Source organism: Pteronotus mesoamericanus, unplaced genomic scaffold (assembly GCF_021234165.1).
Source record: "Pteronotus mesoamericanus isolate MK-2021 breed Mesoamerican mustached bat unplaced genomic scaffold, CSHL_Meso_final scaffold_54, whole genome shotgun sequence".
Classification (NCBI taxonomy): domain Eukaryota; kingdom Metazoa; phylum Chordata; class Mammalia; order Chiroptera; family Mormoopidae; genus Pteronotus; species Pteronotus mesoamericanus.
Genome location: NW_026555321.1, coordinates 23,271,590 through 23,296,535, shown reverse-complemented (window position 1 = coordinate 23,296,535; position 24,946 = coordinate 23,271,590). Strand labels below are relative to the sequence as shown.

The 24,946-nt window shown below is 36.6% G+C and overlaps 1 protein-coding gene across 2 annotated transcripts in view; it reads right to left on the bottom strand.

Annotated features, from left to right (window-relative positions):
- Window positions 1-24,946, bottom strand: part of PPP2R3A (protein phosphatase 2 regulatory subunit B''alpha) — a 174,033-nt gene that overhangs the window by 108,726 nt on the left and 40,361 nt on the right. For both annotated transcript variants that reach the window (XM_054595294.1, XM_054595293.1), the window contains one exon: window positions 13,994-16,425. In XM_054595294.1, the coding sequence (XP_054451269.1) occupies window positions 13,994-15,985 (1,992 nt within the window). In that variant the 5' untranslated portion in view covers window positions 15,986-16,425. The remainder of the gene's footprint in view (window positions 1-13,993; window positions 16,426-24,946) is intronic.

Here is a 24,946-nt window from a genome sequence, read left to right as displayed (position 1 = left end):
ATTCTCCACTCATACAAAAATCTTACCTGACTTCCAATATATACTATGGTTGAAAGAGAATTACAACTGAAATCACTGGCTAATGCTTCATTGCTCTTCTTCCCCCCCTCCCATGCCCCACCCAATTTTTTCTCACTGGGCTTACACATTCACCCTTTGAGCTAGGTAGCTTTCCCATTATTTTTTTTTCCCCTAATACTCTTGCCTAGAATACTGTTTTTCTTCTTCATTATTTACCTCCAAATTAAAGCACCAAAAAAATTTGTTATAAATGCCACTAGGTATTTAGACTTATGATTTAATGTTTTTCCAGTTAAAGCACACCCTCTTCTTCCCAACACCAACCAGTGGCTTCAGGGGGTGACTTTTCATTTCCATCCTGAAAAAGCAGATTAGTGGTTGCCGGGGGCTAGGGGAAGAGGGATGTGACTGCTAATGAATACAAGTTTTGGTGGGGAGAGAGGTGATGAAAATGTTCTGTAATTACATAGTTGATGGTTGCATGATCTTCTTGAAAATACTAGAAACCAATAAACTGTACTTTAAAAGGGTAAATTTTATACTATGTGGATTATATCTCAATTTAAAAAAGCTTTTCTCACCTTGGCTCTAACTGGCACAGTAGTTAAAAGAAGTAGTAACTTGGAATCACAGTTTATTTAAAATGTCATTGTAAATAAGCTTTGAGAGGAAACTGATTACAAGCTAATTAGTTAATTAATCTTAATTCTAATCCTAACTCTTGTGTGCTCTAACCTGGTGTTTTTTCAATGTTTAATAGCTTGTTTTGTTATCATGTTATTTTACTCTTAAATAACGACACACTGGAGTAGAAAAAGGCCACGTGGTGTTTACCTATAGTTTCTATGCTCCTGGGCTAATCCTTGAGGTGTAACTTCATTGGTTGCAGCAAAATAGTAAATCTAATAAGCACTTCTGTGTTTTGCTTCGATTACCTCCAAATGATAGGAACACATTCCATGACTATTCAAGAATGAACCCACAAATCCAGTATTTTCTTTATCACTGTTTCTAAAACTTGGGGGTAGATGTTCTTCCAGGAGCAGGGGACAAGGAAAGATAATTAAGAGCTTACAATTACTTGGCATAATTCTTGGGATCTCCATAATTTCTAATTTTTTAAGAAAAGATTTTACTTATAGAGAGAGAGGGAGGGAGGGAGACAGGGAAACATGGATATACTAGAGAAACATCAATCAGTTGCTTCTCATATGCCCCAACCGGAGACCTGGCCCACAACCCAGACATGCGCCCTGACTGGGAATTGAACTGGCAACCCTTTGGTTTGCAGGACAATGCTAAACCAACTGAGCCATACCAGTCCAGGCTAGAATTTCTAGTTCTTACAGTTCTCTGTCCTTTGTCTTTCTCCATCTTTCTTTCATTCAGGATTCATTTCAATTAGTATTTACTCATTATAGACCATAAGAATTCATTTGGGATCTATTAAGTATGTTAGACAACTAAAGAAAGAAGGAATAGGGGTCTCTGATCCATTGACATTGCCACATTAGATGGTGGCAGTGTCAATGAATACCTTGCCCCAGTGTCTTGCTTGGTTGTGCACTTATGTGATTTCTCAGTAATTTGGCATGAGGGCTGAATTCACAGATGTCAAAAGAGAAGGCTGAAATTGATGGTGATGAACATTATGTTGCAAATATAATAGCTGATGAAGCTGTGCTTCTTAGATGCCAAAGTGCCCTAGGATGTCTTGTTTTCAAGGTGGGAGAATTGTGGTATATTTATCTGCTAATGGAATGGTCTAGTAAAGGGGAAAAATGCATGACTGCAGGATAGGACAGGGTCAGTCACTGCAAGCATCCCTGAGCTGATGGGAGAGGATGGGATCCAGAGCACAACTGCACGCGTTGGCCTTAGGTGACCACACCACTCATGTATAGTGATGGAAGGAAAGGAAGTATAGATACTAATATGGCTAGGTGGGTATCTAAAGATCTTCCTTCTGATTGCTTCAGTTTTCTTAGCAAAATAGGTTATTAACTAATTCATAACCAAGGTCATTAGCTGAGGGTAAGTATAGAAGAAGAAATGTTAGAGGACAGAGAAGTATGAGTCACTTGCAGAGTGGGAAGGTGAAGGACTAGGGACATGTACTAGAAACTGCCAGACAATACTAACAGCCCACTGAAGGCTTGTGAACATGAATTTAATGTAAGACTACTCAGTATGGTTGTGCGACCTTTAGACCAGGTCAACTGCACAAGTAAAAGATCCGAGTAGACAGAATGAGAAAAGGACAATGAGATGTATAGGTGTTCCTTAACTCTTTAAGGATAATTTTTCAGAATTTAAGCAAATAGCTGGTATGTGAAGGTGCTATAATAGTGCTTGGGGGTAAACAATCATATAATTCAGCTGTACAGCTTAGTGGTTAGACAATCATATAACTGTGTCCCTCTTGATATGTCCAGTACCCCAACTGGCACCATATAGTTACTGCAATATTACTGACTGTATTTCCTATGTTTTACTTACTTTGTCATGATTATTTTGTAACTACCAATTTGTGCTCCTTAGTCCCTTCCTTTTTTTCAGTCTCCCAACCTGCATCTCCTCTGGCAACCACCAGTTCATTCTCCTGACTATGAGTCTGTTTCAATTTTGTTATTTAGATTCCACATATAAGTAAAATCACGTATTTGTCTTTCTCTGACTTATTTCACTGAGCACAATAGCCTGTAGGTCCATCCATGCTGTTGCAAATGGTAAGATTTCCTTTCTATAGCCAAGAAATATTCCACTGTACATATGTACCATAGCTTTTTTATCCACTCATGTACTGATGGGCACGTGGTTTGCTTCCATAACTTGGCTTTGTAAATAACACTGCATGAACACAGGGGTGCACATATTCTTTCAAATTAGTGTTTTGGGTTTCTTCAGATAAATCCTCAGAAGTGGAACTGCTTGGTCATAAGGCAGTTCCATTTTTAATTTTTTGAGAAAACACCATACTGCTTTCCATAGTGGCTGCACCAATCTACATTCCCACCAACTCTGCACAAAATGATCTATACTCTTAATGGCATTCTCCCCTCCTGCCAGGAAAGATGATGGGGTATCTTTACAACACCACTTTTTTAGGTGGTAAGAGCTAGAGGAATTATTCCACCTAGGTTTACTAAAAGTCAAATAAATTCATGTTACCTCTGTTACAGAATTCATCAGCAAGAAAGATAACTTATGGTCATGATTAGCTATTAATGTCTCATGAAATGAATTCTTTTTTGGCTTCAAAGTAACAGATTTCCCAGAGGGTCCCTGGAAAACCTCAAGGGATTTGTCTCAATGAGATATTAAACTAATTCTATTTGGTTTATTAAATTACACAAGAAACACTGTCAAAAAAGTGATGACAAAACTTTGTGTAGATGTGTTAATATCAATGCTCTGGAAACTGTATGAAATTCCCAAGAATCTAGTATGTCCTAGTGTAATGTTATGTCATAATTCCAGTTATCTTAAAATGTGGTATGTCACAGACATAACCAAATTTCCTGGTCAAGTCCATTATAATTAACTCTCAACATATCTTTACCTGTGCGTATTGTGAAGTCTTTTGTAATTTTAAGCCAGCTCTTATTTTACTCTAACGCTTTTGCAAAAATGAAATTCATGGAAAAGGTACTACAAAGTACTCTTAACTGCTCACACCAATGTCAAACCTTGGGTGCATGTTTTATAACTAAAGAACGTTTCACCTGACATATGGTCCTATGCAAATGCCAGATACTTCAAAATCAAATTGATTAGGAAGAGAAGTGGCTGACATTAAGGTAGACTGCTTCCTCCCAAGATGTAGGATCAAAACCTTTTCTTTCCATTCCTCCTTCACTGCCTAGCCTCCCTCTTCCTAGTTTCCTTGCCTTGGCCTGAAAAGATAATGCATTGTCCACATATCTCAGGCCTTTGCAAAGGAGGGTAAGGCGACCTTTAGCTAACTACATAATTCTAAGATGCCAGTAATCTTGTAGTTGTTTTTTCCCATTACAAATATCTCCCTGATTTCCAGTGCCACCGTTTTTCTGAAATAAGCTTGCTGGATAAACACTTCTGGGGAAGTAGAGACACAGTTCCGCAAAAAGGCCATACATAAAAAGGCCACCAGGCTTTTAGAAGTATCTCCCTCTTCAGAATCATTCCTTAACTTATGTGGCTCTTGCTGGTTTGACTTAGGAGGACCCTGGCTCAGGAGTGCTCTCCAAACCACGGGCATAGTTTTGTTGCTAATAATTATTGTTCTCTCACTAATACAGTGTGCATCCAATTTTTTAAAAAGATTTTATTTTTAGAGAGGGGAAGGGAGGGAGAAAGAGAGGGAGAGAAACATCAATGTATGGTTGCCTCTCGTGCGGCCCTTACTGAGGACCTGCCCGCAACCCAGTCATATGCCCTAGATAGGGAATCGAACTGGTGACCCTTTGGTTCACAGGCCAGCACTCAATCCACTGAGCACACCAGCCAGGACATGTGTATTGAATTTTAAATGCATGTGGGCAGCCACTGGCCAGCCAACAGATGGTATCTCTCTGACTGGGCTGACAAAAAGGAAAAGAACTTAATCAGCTCCAGGAACACAGCATGGCGTCATCTTGTGTGAACACGCCACTGAGACCCAAAGAGGCAATGGTACCTGAGAGTCATGCCAGGATTGATATTTTTGATCAAACCTCCTAAATGGTCAACAGTAGCAGTTTTCAACTGGTTTGCTGCAAGAGACACATTTGTATGCAAGATTTTTTTTGAAAAATGCAGTATCTATTTAGTCTTTTCTCCTAAACTGTCAAATAGAAAAATGACAACAGCCAATCTGGTGTGAATGAATCCTGATTATATCTATTTTTTTGCGTCAGGTTGGCAAAAAAAATAAATTATATATATAAAATAAGTAAATTTTACATATATATGCCACAAAATTTTAGTAGTCAGTTTATGTGTACCATAAGATGAAAAAGGTTTAAAATTGCTGGTCAAGAGGATGAGCAACGTGGAGACTGTTGAAATACACTTCTAGGCCAAGATGGAGCCACTGCTTCCCAGCTTGCCACATCAGGAAACCAAAACTTAGGTAACTTCTGTGTCCTTGTAAATGCTCTGCTTCACCAGAAACACAATATATTCAGTCAGCCAATCCCCAAAGGCCAAGCTGACTCTGGGCCTTCGCAACCCAAACAAGGTTGACTATGTCGCCCCGGCCAATCAGATATTTTCTATTCATCACTTCCACTCATGAAGCATTAAATAAAGTGTCTGTATTAGCTAAATTGCCTTCTTTAATCATTTTTTATAAATGTATAAAGTATAAATGACCTTTACCACATTATTGAAATAGGTCCAGATAAAATTCATACTTGGCAATACTTTGACAATAGTTTTACTGTTTAATCCTGAAATTAAAACTATTTCTTAAAAACATTAATATTTTAATTTGTACTTTTCAGTAATTCATACAGGTTTCCCCCTGAATTAGTTGAAATTTGTAAGGTTTCACTAAACAATATTACAGTATAGCTTTTTTTAAACAATAATCTTCCTCTTTATTTACCTTACATTCTTTCTCTTTCATTGAAGAATCCTCCCCCTGTCTTCCATTCTTTCAACTGAGGTAAGCAGTAATAGATTTTTTTTTCCTGGCTTCGTTTTTATTAAGTTAAAATAAGTAATTTTCAAGGGAGGTTAGTGTTTATTATTTTAACCTGTGAATACAGATAGCAGTCTAGTAAAGACTGTAATACCATCTGCTGGTGGTAGTAAAACATAATATGATAAAAAATAAGATATAACTGAGTACATAAATTACCAAAGCAGTATCATTTCTAAATGTTTTAAAAAATTATACTATCTCCCATGCCAAAATACGTCCTCAGTAATCTATTCATTTGTAATTATGAAACTCTTTGAGACCTCAGCCACATCCCCCTTTCCCTCCTCCACAACCTGTTCCCTTTTTCTTGCTCATATCACTTTTAGGCCTATCTGCACACATCAGTTATTCTACAATCTGTAGGGTTGTTTCCTGTCACTTTAAGGCTTTGTGAAAAAAGTGGGTACCGAACATCTGCAAGCCAAAGGTATAGGTAACTTGATACAGCAAGAAAGTTCACTTGCAAAGAAGGGAAGAAATAGGAAATAAAAAATGGACTGAAGAGGAAGCTGTTTTAAGTGTAAGAGATAGGTTGTGACTGGAGACTAAAGCTATGTAGATCTGAACCCATTATCAGAACTCAAAGGATTTTCAAACTTTGGGTTTATTGACCAGTAGTAGTTTTTGCTATTGATAGTGATGTTTCTAAGGTTTCTAACGCCTTTAACAAAATATCACACTGAATCTTATCAAAAGTTTGTTTTGCTGACCATGAAATCACATTTTGAACAGGAGTCAGCAAATTTTTTTGTAAATGGCTGGATAGTAAATATTTTAAGGTCCCTGCTGTAACAACTCAAACTATGCAGGTGGAGCACAAAAGCAGTCATAGATCTTATGTAAATGAATAAGCATGTCTGTGTTCCAATAAAACTAGAGTTGACCCCTAAACTCAAGGGTTAGGGGTGCCAACTCATCACACAGTCAAAAATCCCCATTTAACTTCTGACTCCCCCCAAACTTAACTGTATACTATTAGCCTACTATTGACCAGGAAACCTTACCAATAATATAGTTGATTAAAACATATTTTGTATATTATATGTTATATACTATATTCTTGTAATAAAGCTAGAGAAAATGTTAAGAAAATCATAAGAAAATACATTTATAATATCATACTCTATCAGTATTGTAAGTTTATAGAATCTGTTTATAGAATAAATCATCTATCAGTACCTACACCAATATTGTCTTACATTATATAAAACATAGTAGACGTTATATGTTTTACTAACACTAAACATCAAAAATGCAAAGAATGTAAAAAATATTAATATTTATTTACAGGTATAATGATTCAGGCATTAAGCAGCAGCAATATGAATGTTTTGTGAACACTTATCTGTGATGATAGGCTGATACCCAATTTCTCCAATTAGAGAGGTGTACTGTATGTTAAAATAATTCTTTGAAATCGACGTTATAAAACAGTAAGAAAACTAACACTATTTATATTAAATATCATTCACCTTATGCCTATGTAAGAATATGCTATCCACTCTCATACAAGTCTTGCGCATGATGTTTTATATGATGAATACTCAATGATAATGATGATGACACAAAAATGTCTCACACAGGTCTTACCGTACAGTTATTAAATTTTCACATGAAGACACACATATATACAACAAAATGTTACTTTTCATTATGTAGATGTGGATCATAAAAACCTTCATCCTTGTCTTTTTCATGTTGAATAGGCTGAAGAGGAAAAATGTTGGTCTCACTCTCTCAGGGATGGCAGAGGTAGAAGAGGTAGAAAGGGAGGCAGGAGAGGCAGGCACATCCGGTGTAACTTTACAGAGATACATTGTAATTTTGTCTATCTGCTTTTCATTTCTCTAAAAAATGTTTCTATATGGTGCCAATCCTTCTTCTACCTTTTGCTTTCATTTAAGTGTCCATGTCATAGATAGGCCCACATTATAAAAGAAGACAAAAGCAGTCTTGAATGATCGGAACCCTGATGCCTAATTGTCCAATGTCAATTTGTTTTCTGGCTCTGCTTCTTCTAAGTTTTCCTCCTAATTGTCTGGCGCTGGTTCAGAAGCACTCATCTCCACCAAGGTTGTCTTCTGGTAATTCCTCTGGTATGCTGTCTATTAGCTCCTGAATTTCTCCAAGATCCATATTTTGAAACCCTTCATCACCCACTTTTGCCATATCCACAATTTGTCATGATTTCCTTGATTGGCTCTGTCATAAATCCTGTGAAGTCATGCACAACAGCTGGGCAGTTTCTCCAGCAGGAAATTTATTGTTTCATACTTGATGGCTTTCACCATTGTTTTCTATAACAATTATGGCATTTTCAATGGTGTAACCTTTCCAGACTTTCATGATGTTCTCTCTACTGGGGTTTTGTAGCACTGACAATCCTTTTTATAGAGTACCACAGGTATTGAGTCTTAAGGGTCCTTATCACCTCCAAATCGAGAGGATGAACCAGAATTAATATTTTGGAGGCAAGCAGACCACTTTGATGTCTTCAGTGAACTCATGGGGTTCTGGGTGGCCAGGGGCATTGTCCAATATCAGAAGAACTTTAAAAGGTAGTCTCCTGGCAAGATATTTCCTGATTTCAGGAATAAATCATTGATGGGACAAATCTAGAAAAAGGGTTATCTTTGTCCGAGCCTTCCCGTTGTACAACCAAAAGACTGGAAGTTGGTGTTTATCTTTTCCCTTCAAGGCTCAGCGGTTAGCAGATATACATAGATACCTATCTTTATGTATCTGTAGATGCACATTTGGCAGTTAATTATAAACCCCACTGCATTTGCACAAAACAATAGGGTTAACCTGTGTATTCCTGCCTTAAATCCTGGTCCTCACTTCTCTTTCTTACTGATAAATGTCCTGTGTGGCATCCTCGCCCCGCTCCCCAAATAGGGCACTTTTGTCTGCATTAAAACCTGTTCAGGCAGATATCCTTTTTCTTTAATTTTCTTAATGGCTCCTGGGAACTTGTCTGTTGCTTCTTGGTTGGCAGAAGCTGTTTCTCCTGTTATCCTGACATTTCTAAGCCAAATTGCTTTATAAAATTATCAAACTGCCCTTTGCTGGCAGTAAATTCTTCAGCTTTAGATCTTTCACCTTCCTTTTGCTTTGTCATATAATGACTTCAAATTTTCCTCTAATCATATTAGAGTCCACAGGCATGTCTTTCTTATAGCAAACCTGTACCCGCATTCAATACGGGATAAAAAGGTATTTCTCAAAAAGTGCAAGATTTTTGTGCCTGCTGGTTGTGGCTGCAGCAACAACTTCATGATTTCCTTTTCTTCTTCTACAATGGTCCTTATGCTGGATTCGTTTATCTTGAAATGGCAGGCAACCATAGCTGCATACCTCAATCTACACTACGTATCAAGCAACTCAACTTTTCTTGTAATGTTATGACTTTTCTCTGCTTCTTGGGAGCACTTCCAGCATCACTAGTGGCACTTCATACAAGTTCCATGAGTTATTCAAGGTTTCCAGTATTGTACTAAACAAGGAAAAATATGAGAACTGCAAGAGATCATTTTTTACTTCGATATCAATTTACTGGAAATGAACTGCTCACGTTGAGATGATTAACGTCATTGGCATTTTAGGCAGATACTTGCAACACTTGATCTCATTGCAATAACAGGAGGTGTTTAAAAAATTATTACAGTATTATAGCATGTAGTACAGTTAATTTTATGCAGTAATGATTTAATACGGCATCTTTACATTTGTTTACATCTCTTGACTGTGAATGACACCATGTACAGTCTTAGTGTGCATACGTTTTGGTAAATTTTAACTTTTTATAATAGATTTGTGTATATTTTATGGTAGCAAATGATAAAATAGGCTAGTACCTACATATATTTTATGCATTCACAACATACCTTTTTCTTAATTTTTCAATATTTCTAAGCTACACAGTTCATCTGCAAGTTTTTTCAAGTTTTCGCAGATCGCAAAACATTTTTCCAATATATTTATTGAAAAAAAATCTGCATATAAGTGGGCTCACACAGTTCTAATTACAGTATTGTTAAATGATTAACTGTATTTACAAACCAGGCAGCAGGTCAGATTTGACCCATGAGCTACAGGTTGCTGACCTCTGATCTACACCAATATCCTCTTTATCAATCTTTCAATAGCCTCCTAGTATTTTCTGTTTGATTCCCTCTCCCAATACAAGTTTGCGCTGTACTTCTAGACAACAAATATCTAGATAAAAAATACTGCTCGCACTTGTGAACCTATTTAAAAAATTTAATATTAAAATGTTAATGACATAATATTGTTGAGTCAATCTTCTCAGGGATAATCACTGTCATGTGAAAACACTCCCTACATGCCACATTACATAAACCTTTTAATTGAAATGTTTTCAATTGGCAAAATTTTGATAGTCCAAAAGGATTTAAAAAAAGCTTTAATTTAAAATCTATTATTCTTAAAAAAAAAAATTCATACTGTGAGACTCCTTTGTTTAAAAACCTTTGTTAGCTTACCACTTCCCTAGAACAAACTGTATAGCACACAAGGTCATTCATAAATTGGCCCAACCAGCTCTCTGATTTTATTTCTTACCACTTTCTATTCAATCTTTCTATATAAGAATAAAAATGGCAAATAATACTGTATGAAAACTATCAGAAGGAGCCCTGGCTGGTGTGACTCAGCTGGCTGAAGTGTTGTCCTGTAACCAAAAGGTCATGGGTTTGATTCCCAGTCAGGGCAAATGCCTAGGGAACAGGTGGGTCACCGGTCAGGGCGCATACAAAAGGCAACCAATTGATGTTTCTCTCTTTTAAAGATGTTTCCCTCCCTCCCTCTCTCCTCCTCTCTTCAAAATTAATACGCTGAGGATTAAAAAAAAAACAAAAAACAAACTTTCAAGAGGAGATAAACACCAACTTTAGGGCACTGATTACTTCTGAAAAGGGGAGAAGATACTAGGGAAGAGAGCCCTAGGGACTTCAACTATCACTGAGATGAATTTTTGAAATGATGATAATGAAAATATTAAATAAAGCAAAGATCTGATGTAAATATGTCAAAATTAAGATTAGACAAAGCTAAGTGGTGGGTAATAAGAGTGCTCCATCATTCATCATACTTTTCTATTTGCTTAAAACCGGTGTTGACAAACTATAGTTTGTGAGCCAAATCTGTTCCACTGCCTGTTTTTGTCAGGCTTGGAGCTAGGAATGGTTTTATATTATACAAGGGTTCTTTAAACAAGCAAAAAAAAAAAAAAAAAAAAATGAAGAAGACAGCCTGGCCGGGTAGCTCAGTTGGTTGGAGAGTCATCCTGATACACCAAGGTTGAGGGTTTGATACCTGGTCAGGGCACAAGAATCAACCAATAAATGTCTAAATATGTGGAACAACAAATTGATCTCTCTCTCTCTCTCTCTCTCTCTCAAAACCAACTAATAAAAAAAGACTGTGTTGACAGAGATTTTGTGACCCACAAAGCCTGAAATACTTACTATCTGGACCCATACAGAAAATGTTTGCCAACTCATTTAAAATATTTTATGAGAAAACAAAGGATTTTTTTGTTGTTTTTTAAGTAGAGACAACTGAGTCAAGGAAGAATGGTTTTGCTTTCTTGCATTAAATATAGTCCTAACTTTTATATTTTTATATTAATTGTCTTTAAATTAGCTTTTCATTAATTACTTTTTCCACTTTTATCAATAAGAAGTCTCCTCAAATTCTATGTTATTCTATGATATGGGCACTTATTTAAAGACTAATGGTAGAGTCTTTTAATAAGATTGTGATTTCAGTCCATACTTATTTAAAAACTGGGAAGCTCATTGAGAGCCCACTGTGACATTTTTAGGGAGCTGTATTTAGATTGGGGGTGTCACAGAGGACCTGTTCATGAGCTGGCAGCCAGGGACATAGGAAAGGTGTTATACAAGACTTGTTCTTGGCTTCAGGTTCACATTTTCTACTATCTATAGCCCATCTCTTTTAGAAGAATTTTATCTCCTTAGCACATAAGAACTGTTAACTCTTATTATGATTATTTTGGGGTTTCTATATAGGTATTTTCTCTTCTTTAAAAAATATTAAGCATATTAGTATTGCCTGTGTACATGAAAAGACTTTTTCTTAGTTTTGTAATTAATTTTCATAGTTTCTCCCACCATCACTGACTCAAGTTAAAGACATTCCCATTTGTGAATCAATAATTGAGAAGACTCATACAGAAATTTCACAGAAATGCTCAGTGACACATCTGAGGACATTTAGACCTAAATCATCATCTAATAACCTTAAATATGTACTGTCTTAAACCTTAGTGTCACTCGTAATTAAAAATGGGCACAGAACAACACCTACAAAACAAATATGAGATAAAAATTATTCATCTGATCACAATATATATTGGGTTGGCCATAAAGTTCGTTTGGTTTTTTCCGTAAGATAAGTGTAAGTAGCACTTAGTTGTCTTTAATTTCCCTTGAAAGAATTTTGTTAGATTGCATTGTGATACCTGTCATATCAATGTGCATTAAAAAAAAAAAATTGTTGTATTTTTGTGTAGCCATTTTAATATTGAAGATAGAAGAAAATATACAACATTTTTGGCATATTATGCTTTATTATTTCAAAAAAGGTAAAAATGAAGCTGAAATGCAAAAAAAAAATTGTGCAGTGTATGGAGAAGGTGCTGTGACTGACTGAATGTGTCAAAAATGGTTTGTGAAGTTTCACACTGGAGATTTCTTGCTGGACGATACTCCATGGTCTGGGAGACCAGTTGAAGTTGATAACAATCAAATCAAGACATTAACTGAGAACAATCAACGTTGTACCATGCAGGAGACAGCTGACATGCTCAAAATATCCAAATTGATCAAGTTATTGGTGAGAATGAAAAATGTATTTTATTTTACGGAAAAAACCACACGAATGAGAATGCTAAAATATGTAATTGTTTTTTAATATGGCCACATATATGCCACCTCTAATATTCGACTTTTTAAAAAAAATCTACTGTATTTAAGATACACAAAAAGGCATAAACATAGGACAAAATACTTATAATCTACCAGATTATGAAAGAGAACTTTATTAATACTACTGAGGTCCCCTGTGTATCCTCAGTTCAATAGCTCTTCCTTTCCCCAGGGATTAACCATTGTCCTGAACATTGGTGTGGGGTGTATCCATGTATTCCTTCATACTTTTTGTACAAATGTACATATCATTAAATAATTCATATCATTATTTTACAACTCATTTGTTAATTTGGCTTTATGTCTGAATTCACATGTTGACATGTATGGTATATTTATGTGGTAGAGATACTGCTCATCAAATATTCTATATGCTTCGCTGCGTTTCTTAGCCTTTAGATAGAAGTCACTGGAATGTGAGCAGAAGGAAAGTGTTATGTGCAAGGCAAGGTGGTTAAAAGCACTGTCTCTTCCCCTTCCTCAGCGAACTCAAAAGCCACATTTTTTATATAAGTCCATAGAGCAGCTTTAGGAACATGGTGTGTCCATCAGCTTGGGATTCCAAGTGACGGGGAGCAGAGTTTCTAGCTAACCCATGTTGGACATACAAAATGAACAAGAAACAGTCCTGTTTGCTAAGACAAACACAAAAGGAATATTTCTGGGATTATTCAAAAGCAATGCTGTTAGTAGCAGGGTAGATTCAAAGCCTTTTGAAAATACTTCTATCCTATGACTCTACATTGATATTTACTCCCACTTGCATGAAGAATCAAATCTCATATACCCTAGTCTTTCCCTTCTTTGAAGACCTACGGCAGTAACAATATTTTCAGATAAATGCCTACATGTTCATGTACTGTCTCCTGTATGTTAATTTTGTTTCCCTGATTAGATTTTAAGCTCTTCAAGAAGCATGTCTTTTCTTTTGTACCCTCACACTACACCTTCTAGTCTACATACAGGCATGCAGTAATGACTGGTCTACTGTTTTGATCGGAGGATGAGAACTAATATTAAATGCCCACTTTGTGTGCAGTACCTTGGTTATGCTTCACATGTTATCTTGATCCTTATTCTTTCCATTATATAAATAAGGATATTAAGGCAAGTAACTTTCCTTTGGTCACAGACCTGGGAAGAAGACAAAGGGTGTGGGGAGAGCAGTTGAAACTGGTCTGCTTGACTCTAAAGCCTTTACTTTTTTAGCCTTTTTTCATGAAATTTAGGAGAATATAGAATAGATAACAAAAAGGTTTTCTTTATAAATTTTACAAACATCAAAACACTTTTTTGGAGACTTTGAGGTCGCAAGATTGTTGGGTCTTACCTTGATCACTTCTGGGGTCTGCTGAATCAAAACCACTGAAGTAGTATCTTTGGCTTTATCACCAACAGGACTTCTACAGACTGATAAATTGGCGGGGGAAGAAGATGTCAAGGTTTCCTGTAAAATTTGCATCATTTCCTTTTCTTGTGATAGGCTCCCTCTACCTGATTTGCATTCGACTAGTTCTTGAGCAAAGTCTTCAATACTTTCTAGAATTCGTAGTAAGAGGGCTCGATCCTCTTCCTCAATTTTGTGTCCATTGGTTTCAATGATCTTTGTAAGACAGGAAGGTGACACTTTTTCTGTGGGTGAAGAGACTTTAGATTTAGGCTCAAGATCTAGAGGGACCTGATCAGTCACCTGATTATTATTATTTAGACAGTTAGAGCTTTTACCTTTGGCAAGTGGCTCTCTTAGAGAGGTCTCCATTTTCTGTGAAAAAGATTCCAAATCCATTAACAATTTATCTATCTCCTCCTTACTGTTAGAATTCATAAAATCTCTGTGGATTTCCTCTTCCACTTTAGGAACTTTTGACTTAAGATCTTCCTTAGGTATAACAACAACTGGTTTCTCAAATACCTTACCAATTTCATTTTGCACTGAGGCAGGACATTTTTTAAGATGAGTACTATGGTCTGAAAATTCTGCTCTATCTTCATTTACCTTTAACAACTCCTGACTGAGTCCATTCTCTGTCCTTCGTCCTTTATCTAATGCTTTCTTTCCATCGGACTCTTCTTCAATATAAAGGGTCTCCATTAAGTCACCAGAAGAAACATTTCCTAAAGCGTTCATGATTAATGACCGTGACTGAAGCTGGACATTGTTTAGAGTTTGGGGATCATTTATCTCTAAGTTATATGTGGAATTTGTAGAGTTGTTTGGAATGGATTTTACAGTGTCTGTTTTCCTAGAACTATGCTTTTCACCTTGCGATTCTACAGTTTGAAACTGTCCAGGATCAGGAGCTGAGAGCTGGACAACATCTTCATATTTAGGGGGCTGCTCAGTGCCAAATATTGGGGAGAAAGGGGCCAGCTGTAAACTAGGCATATTAACATATTCTGTTAAATCTATAGCCTCATTATTCCCAGACTGCATGAATTCCAATGGTAGCTTTTTCAGATAGGATGCTAACCTGGTCATTACATTCATGTAGACAGTTTCAGAGCTAGAAACTGCATCATTACCATTTCCTTCATTGATGCTACTTGCTGACTTTTTCTTTATACATTGTTTTATAATGTCTGTGCATTTTTTCAAATCCTCAGAGCATTTCAGCAAGATATCCAAGCACATCTTTATGTCTGTTCCAGAAGAAAAATGATCTATTTTATGTTTTTCCAAAATCTGAGTAACCAGGTCTTCTTCAGAGAAGTTGTGAAGAAACATTGAAGTCAGGTTCATATCAAGTGAGTTTCTATGGGACAAAGATTTCTCCTCAACTGAGGAACTCCGGAGTAAACCAAAGGATGAGGCGTTCCCATCACTGTTATAATGGCCACAGAGCAAGTCAAAATCAACTGATCTCCTATTAAATGAGTCAGACTTAACTTTCCTTCCCTTTCTGTAAGCTGCATGGTTAGAGTTTTTGAGTTTTTCAAGGGAAAATTCTTTTATTTTCCCACTGGCGAAACTGATTGCTTCTCCTGCAATGTCCTTTAAGTTACAGGTATTCTGAAATGTAGATCCTTTCTTGACCTTGGGTATGCCTGTGAGGGCCTGATGGGGATAGTCACTTTCAGCTGATGAAAACCCATTTTCATGGGATAAAAACATGGAGTCCAGATCTGCATCTTTGAACTGAGACACAGGGATGTGTAAGAGGTCTGCACAAACACTATGATGTATCACAATGCAGTCAACTCCATGTGCGAAGGTGTGGCAGGTTCCAGTGCAATAATGAATAGCTTGCTCAAAACGTCGGTCTATCACCACACTGCTGTAGTGGTTCACAGTACTAACCACAAGTCTGTAAGTTGCTGCCATAATATCAAATCCACTTAGTGGTGGGACTTGGAATTTTCTAGAACTTGTTTCAAGTAAATTCACCTAAATGACAGTCAGGCTGAAAATATATTTGACAATGTTCAGTGGTTTCTTGCAATTATAGCAACCTCTCCCACAAAGAAAAACCATCTAAATTTGAGGTTTGGTAACTGTCAGGATACAGTAGCTGTTGCACATATGTACTTGTAGTAGCAAGTCTAATAATTTAATAATTGTGCTTTTTAGTTTTATTTAGTAATATCATGATAAGAGTATTTTTATAAAAAATATCCTCCTTTAGTTCTTCAGCAATTCTATGACAGAAATTTATTGTCATAAATTTACTATCATAAATCTTAGTTGGTAGTATAGAAGTATGGTGTTAACTGAGTCCTCCAAAGGTATAAATGATCCATTTTTTTTTCTGCGAATGAAGAAACCTATAAAGAAAAAAGAAAATAATGAAAAGGAAATATGCTTTCTTAATACGGAATCTTTTATTTCCTCTTCTTTGCATCCCCTATGCAGTTAATTACCAAGCCTTATTCTTTGCCATGTCACTGACTGCTGATCTTTGATTCATGCCTTTGTTTTATCACACTGTATACTCCTTACTCCCTAGAGAAGTGTTACTCAACTCTGCCTTGTTACAACTGCCTCCAAGTTGGTATTTCTTATCCCACTCTTCTTGCCACTTTACAGGAAACAAGTATTTCCATCAAAGTACTTGTTTGACAACACAAATACTTGTTCTTGATCTACAACTTCCTCTACACTTAGAGAAAAAAAAAAAAAAACTTCATTACTGCTCTTGATTCCAGACTCTCAAGCCCTGCATTAGGCAGATCTCTCTCTCTCTCTCTCTCTCACCATCAAGCGGATACAATTTACTTAATCACTCTCTTACTTAAAAAAAAAAAGAAGGCTTGAAATCATGGTGTAGTTGCTTTCCGAAAAGTTTCAATCAATGTGCTCACTCAATCAATAAATACCGAGTGCCTAATACATGCCAGGCATTTGCTAAATGCTGGGGATATGGCAGTGAATAAAATAAAGCCTCTGGCCTTACGGAGCTGACAATCTAGTTGGAAAATGAAGAACAATATGTAAGTTAACATGTAACTTAGACAGTGATATGTGCTATGAAGAAAAAGAAAGTAGGGCAAGGATTTGGAAAGGAAAGGAGGATGCTGTGTTACAAAGGGCAGTTAGGAAAAACCTCGCTAACTCATTAATAGACAGCCGAAAGAAGAGAGGGAACAAGCTGAAGAGGTATTTGGGGGTTAAATCATATCAGACACATTAACTGTAAGTGCAAAGGCCCTGAGTGGAACCATGCTTGATTTACTGTAAGAGTAACAGGAAGCTAAAGTGACTGGAGCAGAAAAGGCAAGGGAGGGAGCAGTGTGGGAGATTAGGTCAGAAAGGAAAGGTAGGAATTTAAATCATGCAGGGTCTGTAGACTACTATGATGAATTTGGCTTTACTATGCATGAGCTTGGAAACAACTGATAGCTACTGAGCACAGGAATTACATGATCAGATTTACATTTTAAATTGGTAATTTTGGCTGTTATGTTCAGAGGAGACTATAGAGGAGCAAGATGAGAAGCAGGGGAAAAGTTAGGGGCTATTACAATAGATTAGGCAAAGAAGCTAAGGGTAGAAGAGTAACTAGAAGAGTGGACTAGAAGAGTAACAGTGGAGGTGTTTAGATGCTGTATATATTTCAAACATAATGCAAATATGATCTGTGGAAAGACAGACTGTGAGATACTACTGTACAAAGAATGATGCAGTAAGGCAATGACAGGAAGGAGATGGTGACACTAGTAAAGAAGATCAATAGTGCCAATACACCATCAATAGCACTGGTTTTTCAATAATAAAACTTTTACCAAGTTACTAATGAGAAACAGAACTTCGTGTTTTCCCTTTTAGTTCTTCAATCCTAAAAACTGTTTTTGCTTATTCTTCTTCTTTGGTAAGTTGTCTATTGCTCATTTAGGCATTAGAGACTTAGTAAATACAAATATAATTAATGCAATTAATTCATAAAGAACCTTTTCTTTTGTTAAATTCTTAAACTGGTTAGAGTATATTTCCTGACTTTTTGGATCCAATGATTACTCTGTTTTTGTGCCAGTCTTACATGATTTTGATTACTGTTGCCTTATTAAGCTTTATTATCTGGCTGTTTCCCATATCTCTAATTATGTTTATCTTTAATACTCCAAATAGTCTTTGATGGTCTTCCAGATGAATTTTTGAATTGTCAAGTTTTAAGAAAAATCCTATTGGAATTTGGTTACAATTGCAATTATTTTGAAGGAACACTAGTATCATTATACAGATTTTCCACTCAGAAAAATGAAAATCTTAATTCCAATAATATTCCTTTATTCCTCTCTTTGTGGTTTTCTTCAGGTAGGTCACTCCCATTCTTGTCCTTCAGCGTCTTAACTTTGCTGCTATGTGAATGGATCTTTGTTGCAATTCTCATCCTCCTGCACTTCCTTGTATTCCAATTTCAGATGGCTCATATAAAACCACAGAATTAGATATCATGCAGGATGGATGAAGCTGAAGCAGAAAGAAGTTCCACAGTAAAAAGGTGCCCAGTAATTCTTAAGTGAAAATACAAAGAAGCCAAAGAGAATAGTGCTGTGGAACAAAAAACCAGAACATGGCAATGAAAGGAATTACCATTTCAAAAGATGCACATCTAGAAGAGGGAAGAAATAGCAGCAAACATGAAAAACTGTGCACCTTTTAAGAAATCCAAGGATTTGAAAGTGCTTTTGGGTAAGGATAAAAAGAGAAGGAAAACACAAAGGATACTGCTGGGAAAGAGTATTAGGATAAGTGTGTGAAAGATATTAGGACCCTATCTTAATACAGGTGATAAAACTGATCCAGGGACAAAAATACATAGGTGCTGGAAAATTCCAATATGCAGACACCTATTAAAACACAACAGATAAAGTCCTAAACTGGCATAAAACTATTTTATTTCTGTAAAAATTTGAGAAATTAAAGAGAAGTATTTACGTAGGTTTGAATATAACTAAAACAACTAGTTGGTAATATAACATGATGGAAAACATAAGAATGTAATCGTGTAATATTAGAATTTGATATAGTCAAGGAAGAAAGAACACTGGCCAAAGTCAGATATGTGCTTTTTGACCAGCGTTGCCCAATAAAAACTTTTCTGTGTTGATGGAAATATTCTCTGTCTGTGCCACCTGATGGAGCTGATATGGCTGACATTAACCACAGCTACTTCTGAGCACTTTAAAAGTGAGTGGTGTAGCCCTGACTGGTGTGGCTCTGCTGGCAGGGCACTATCCCACAAGGTGAAAGTCACGAGTTCGATTTCCCATCAGAGCACGCACAAGAGGCAACCTATTGATGTTTGTCTCGCACACTGATGTTTCCTTTTCTTTCTCCCTCTCAATCAATCAATCACCAATCTTTCAAAAAAGTGAATAGTGTATGTAGCTGGAGAACTGAATTTCGATTTTATTTAATTAAAGTGTTTAATCTTGAAATTAATTTACAATCAGAAAGAAGTTGCAAAAATAGCATAGAAAAGTTGATTTGTACCTTTACTCCAGTTTCCCTTACATTACCATAGTACAATGATCAAAACCAGAAAACTGATATTGCTACTATTAACTGAGCTACAGATCTTATTTGGATTTCAGCAGCTTTACGTGTACTCACTCCTTTTCTATCCTTTCTCCCTTCTTTTTATAGTAAGCACTACCACCACAATCAGGATACGAACTGTCCCAATGCTTCCCACTGAACTCCCCAGACCACTCTTCTGTAGTCACACAGTCATCCCAATCCCAATTTTTTGTGACCACTGATTTGTTCTAAATCATTATAATCTTGTCATTTCAAGAATGTTTTAGGTATGGAATTATACACATAAAAGCTTTTGAGATTGGTTTCTCTCACTTAACATAATGATTTTGAGTCATTCACTTTACCGTATATATCGACAGTCCACTCCTTTTTACTGCTGACTAGTATGCCATTATATGGCTATATCAGTTTATCTACCCATTTACCCAATAAAAAATATTTCTGTTGTTTCCGGTTTTTGAATATTAGTGCAGAGCTGTTTTTGTTCACATAATTTTAATTTCTCTACAGTAAATATCCAGGAGTGTGACTGCTTGGTTGTGGGGTAAACATATCTTTATAAGAAACTGTTGAACTGTTCACCAGAGTGTCTGTACTATTTCACATTCCCACAAGCAATGTATAAGAGACACGGTTGATTCCACATCCTCTTCAGCACTTGAGGTTGTCAGTGTTTTCTGTTTTAGCCATTTTAATAGGTGTGTAGTGTTAGTGTATTGTGACTTTAACTAACATGTTTCCCCAATGGCTAATGATATTGAACATCTTTTCCTGTGCTTATCGACCAGCCCTGTACCTTCTTTGGAGAAGCACTGTTTAAATCTTTTCCCCATTCTAATTAATTTTAATTTAAAAAGCCACATGTGGCTAGTGGCTACCATACTAAACAATGTAGTTGCCAATAATAAAAATGTAGGTTACGGAAATTCTGACTTAAAAAAAACCCAGCCCTGTCCAGTGTGGCTCAGTGGATTGGGTGCCTTGCCTGTGAACTGAAAGGTTGTCGGTTCGATTCCCTCTCAGGGCACCTGCCTGGGCCGCGGGCAGGGTCCATACCCCATTTGGGGGTGAACAAGAGGCAGCCAATTAATATTTCTCTCCCTCCCTTCTCCTCTCTCTGAAAATAAATAAAATAAAATCCTTAAAAAAACATAAGAGGAAAAGGAAGATAAAGCAAAAATGAAGACTGGTGGGTTTTAAAAGTGGAATTTGGTGAAATTGTCATAAGTAATCTTACTGAGGAAGACAAGTGGTGAAAAGAAGAGTTAAAAAATGGACATGGACAACAGTGTGGTGATTACAGGGGGAAGGGGGATATAAAGGTGTTAAATGGTAGTGGTAAAATAGAATAAGAAATTTCTTAAAAAGAGTTAAAAGAATAACTCAAATTTAATTTTTTTTTAAATGCCAAAGAAACAGAGATTACTTCCCTAGTACATGGTTCAGATTTATGGGTGTCACACTCTGCCTTTTTATTCAGACCATGATTCAACAGATGCCTAATTGTCCAGCAAGAATCCCCAACATGGAATCTAATCCAACTGTTCTCAATCAGAGATATAATCTAACTCAGAACCGTGATGCTATCTTACGTATCTAAGTGCAAGTCAGGCTGCATGGGTTTCAATCCCTATACTGCCGCTTATAGCTTTGTGGCCTTACATAAAAAGGTGGTTAACTTTTGCAGCCTGTTTCACCTGCAAAATGGAGATAATAGTACCCATCTCATAAGGATTCGGTTAACATGTCAAATGCTTAGAACAGTATCTAAGACACAGGAAATGCTCAATAACTATTAGCTGTTACTGGTATAATTTATTCATCAAGTATTTTCTATTATGAGCCAGGCCCTGGGAGACTGATGCTGAATAAATTCATCACGGTGGCCCTCAATGTGCTTACTGTTTGATAGGGCAGCGAAAGAGGCAGGCACAGTGGGTATTAGGAGTGCCAGGGTGGGACTTCTGTTTCCCCTATTTATGCTCTCACAATTATGCTCTTTTTAGAAAGGTTAGAAAATATTCATAAGTACAAAACATTTTAATTACCCATATCATCATTCATAAATAACCACTGTTAATATTTTTATGGCTATATATCCTGACATTTTCTTGTGAATATTTATAAATATATCTTTTTTACAAAAATTGAACCACACTATGTATCTTATAACTTACTTTAAGCTAGCAATATCTCATGAATATACATACATGTCAAACAAATCTAGATCATTGTAATGGGTATAATATTCTATCACACGAATAAAATAGTATTTGGTCATCTGCTATTGCTAGATATTTAGATTTACTATTTATTGTTTTAAAATAAACAGTGATAAACATTATTATATATACACTCCACATAGCTGTCCAGTTATTTTCTTAGAATACATTCCAAGTAGTAAAACACCAAGGCATAAGGGCTGTGTGTGTGTGCAAGTAGGTGTGCACATTTTTTAAAGGTTCTTAGATATACACGGCCAATCTCTGTCTTCCAGAAAAGCAACAAGCTTAATACTTCTAATATTAGGGTACAGGCTCATTTCCCCACATTCTCCTTGAGCGAGATCAATCCTTAAATCTTAACGTGTGGCCCAGAGATGCCAAGTTTGGACACCCCTGCTAGGCAGAGGGAAACATACATGTAAACGCTCAAAGGCCTAACATGGCACAGTGAATTCAGAACTACAAATAGTTCTGGCTAATTTCACTGTGGGGAGTGCACAGACAAGCAAAAAGGGGAGGAATGCAGGGAGCAGCAGGAATCAGTCTGAGCTTTATCTGAAAATTATGGGAAAAACAAAGACTTTTGGACTGACTGGGGAATAACATGATGATATTCATGTTTTAGAAAGATTATTCTAGGAGCATGGAAATCAATTAGGAGGTTACAGTAATAATCCATGCAAGAATAGGTGAGAACTTAAACCAAGAAGGGGCAGTAGTTAGCAAAGAGGAGGACACTGATTAGATAGCCAAAGAGGGAGAATTCACAAAAGAGGAGGGTGAAGGGAGAGGGTCGAATCTTGGGTTTCTGACTTGGGTATTGGGGAACTAATGTTGGTACTTCCAATGAAGACTTTTTGTTTTATAGGAGGTGGCCATAGTAAAGAGTTTTTATTTTGAATATGCTGTTTGAAGAGGTTACTGTGGAAAATCTAAGTGAATGAAATGTGAGGATAAAAACCTGGAGGTCAGCAGAAAGATATGGACTGAAGATGAAGGCCTGAGAGGTTACACAGGATAAGTGCATTCAGTGAGAAGAGCTCTGGGCTGAGGACAGAGCTGGGCTAAAAAGAGGAACAAAGCTCCTAGAGGGAGGCTAAGAAGGAAGAGCCAATAAGGTAATAACATGGAAACGAGGAGAAAGCAGTTTCATGGAGGCTGAAGGAAAGACTTTCAAAATGGAGGCCATGGGTTCTGAATGCTGCTGACAGGTCAAGGAAAAACAAAAATTACCCAATGGATTTGTCAAAGTGAAGGTAACCTTATATTGGCAAATGGCATTAGCAAGTGCAATTTGAAAAAAAACAAAAGCAAAACAAAACCCAAAGCCCACGGGCTGGTCCCAAAAACTACGTGTGTACAAGAGTTATATATAATTAAAAACACCTGTCAATAAAAGTCAAAAAGAACTCTTTCAGTAAGTAAAGTTTTGAATAAAAAAGCATTGTATCATAGTCTGAGTTTTTTCTTTCTTAATGTCACAGTAAATGATGAGTATGAGTGTTTTACAATCTTTGATTTAATGAAATATGGTAAAAATTTTCAGTCAGTATAAACATCTATTGTATCAGGGTAGAAAGCAAAATATAATTTATTTCTTGGCCAGCAATAGTTAATAATTCTGAATGTTTACATTTATCTCACCTCAGGTCTTGTTGCATGCTTGCCTGCCCATCTCCTAAGACTTTTGTCTCTCCTGGCTCTTTCATCTGTGTAAAGGGCCAGAGTCTGTTTTCCCAGTTTCTGCCTATGTGGTTCATATGCAACTTCCAGAGTTTATTCAGCTCTTACTATCACTTCCACTTTAAGCAGTTTACGATTACTCTACCAAGTACTTTCCTGTGGCTCCCTCTATTCTTCCATAGTAAATTGCTACATTGCCATTTCTGATGAAGTGGATTTGTTGTGAAACAGAGGAACAGAAGCAGTGGACAAGAAAAGTTAGGAGGCAGAGGACTGCATTTTGAAAGATAAGAGCCTTACCGGGTGAAGAGGGATGGCACAGAGATATGAAAAGATCTTGTGTTTGGTATTGCTGAAGTTGAAAATGTGCAGTATGGATTTTACAGTTTTAAGGTCTCCTCCAAACAGTAAACAAAAAATAAGAATGTAAACTCCATCTTTAAAGAACCTAGGAGATAGCTGTAATTTCAAATCACTATATATGAAGACAGAAAACAGAAGCAGGAATGCTAAATGACTTAGCAGAGTAGAGGAGGAAGGGGTACTGATGGCAAGCAAACCAATTCACTCTGCATATCCCAGAAAAGGTCTGGGTTTGGAGGTAACAAGTACCACAGAAAATGGGCTGGGGCAGAAGATTGAACATAGGGGGATTGTTTGAAATTCTGCAAAGGAAATAGACCTCCTGACCTACACTTCGCAAACTCAAAAAGTTATCCCTCTTTCACCATGCTGAAGGCAGGAAATTTGTTTGCTGCTGAAAATAAATGAACCAGAAAAGTGCCAATCCCAAGGACATCACACACAAAGGGTAGTAAAGGACTAAAAATTGAAATAGTTACCTTCTTCATGTATTACATTCTGATTAATAAGCCCATCAGCCCCCTTTCCCCTACTAAGGTCAAGGTCACAAGAAACCAGGCTTATTACCTCCAGCTCCTAGCCCCCAGTATGGCTTAATGAATCCTTTTCTGGAGATTAGAAATTCCATCTGACCACATGATCGTCTTATAGTGAAGCCCACTAACAAATATTACCCACAGACAGCTTCCTCTAAGCTTTTCAGACCTTCACTTTCATTTTAAGTCGACTTTATTGATGTATAACTTACATACCATAAAAATGTACATATTAAGTGTACAGTTCAATTAGATTTAACAAGAACCAAGTAACCACTGCCCTAAAAAATACAGAACATCTACATCACCTTGAAAGTATCCCTCTGACCTTTCCCAATCAATTCCCTAACCTACAATATCTATCAATCACTGATCTGATTCCTGTCACTATAGTTTTTCCAGTTCTAGATCTCATATGAATGTAATCATATAATACATACTCTTCAGTCAGAACTCTGTCATTCAGCACAATGGTTTTCAGATTCATCCATGTTTCT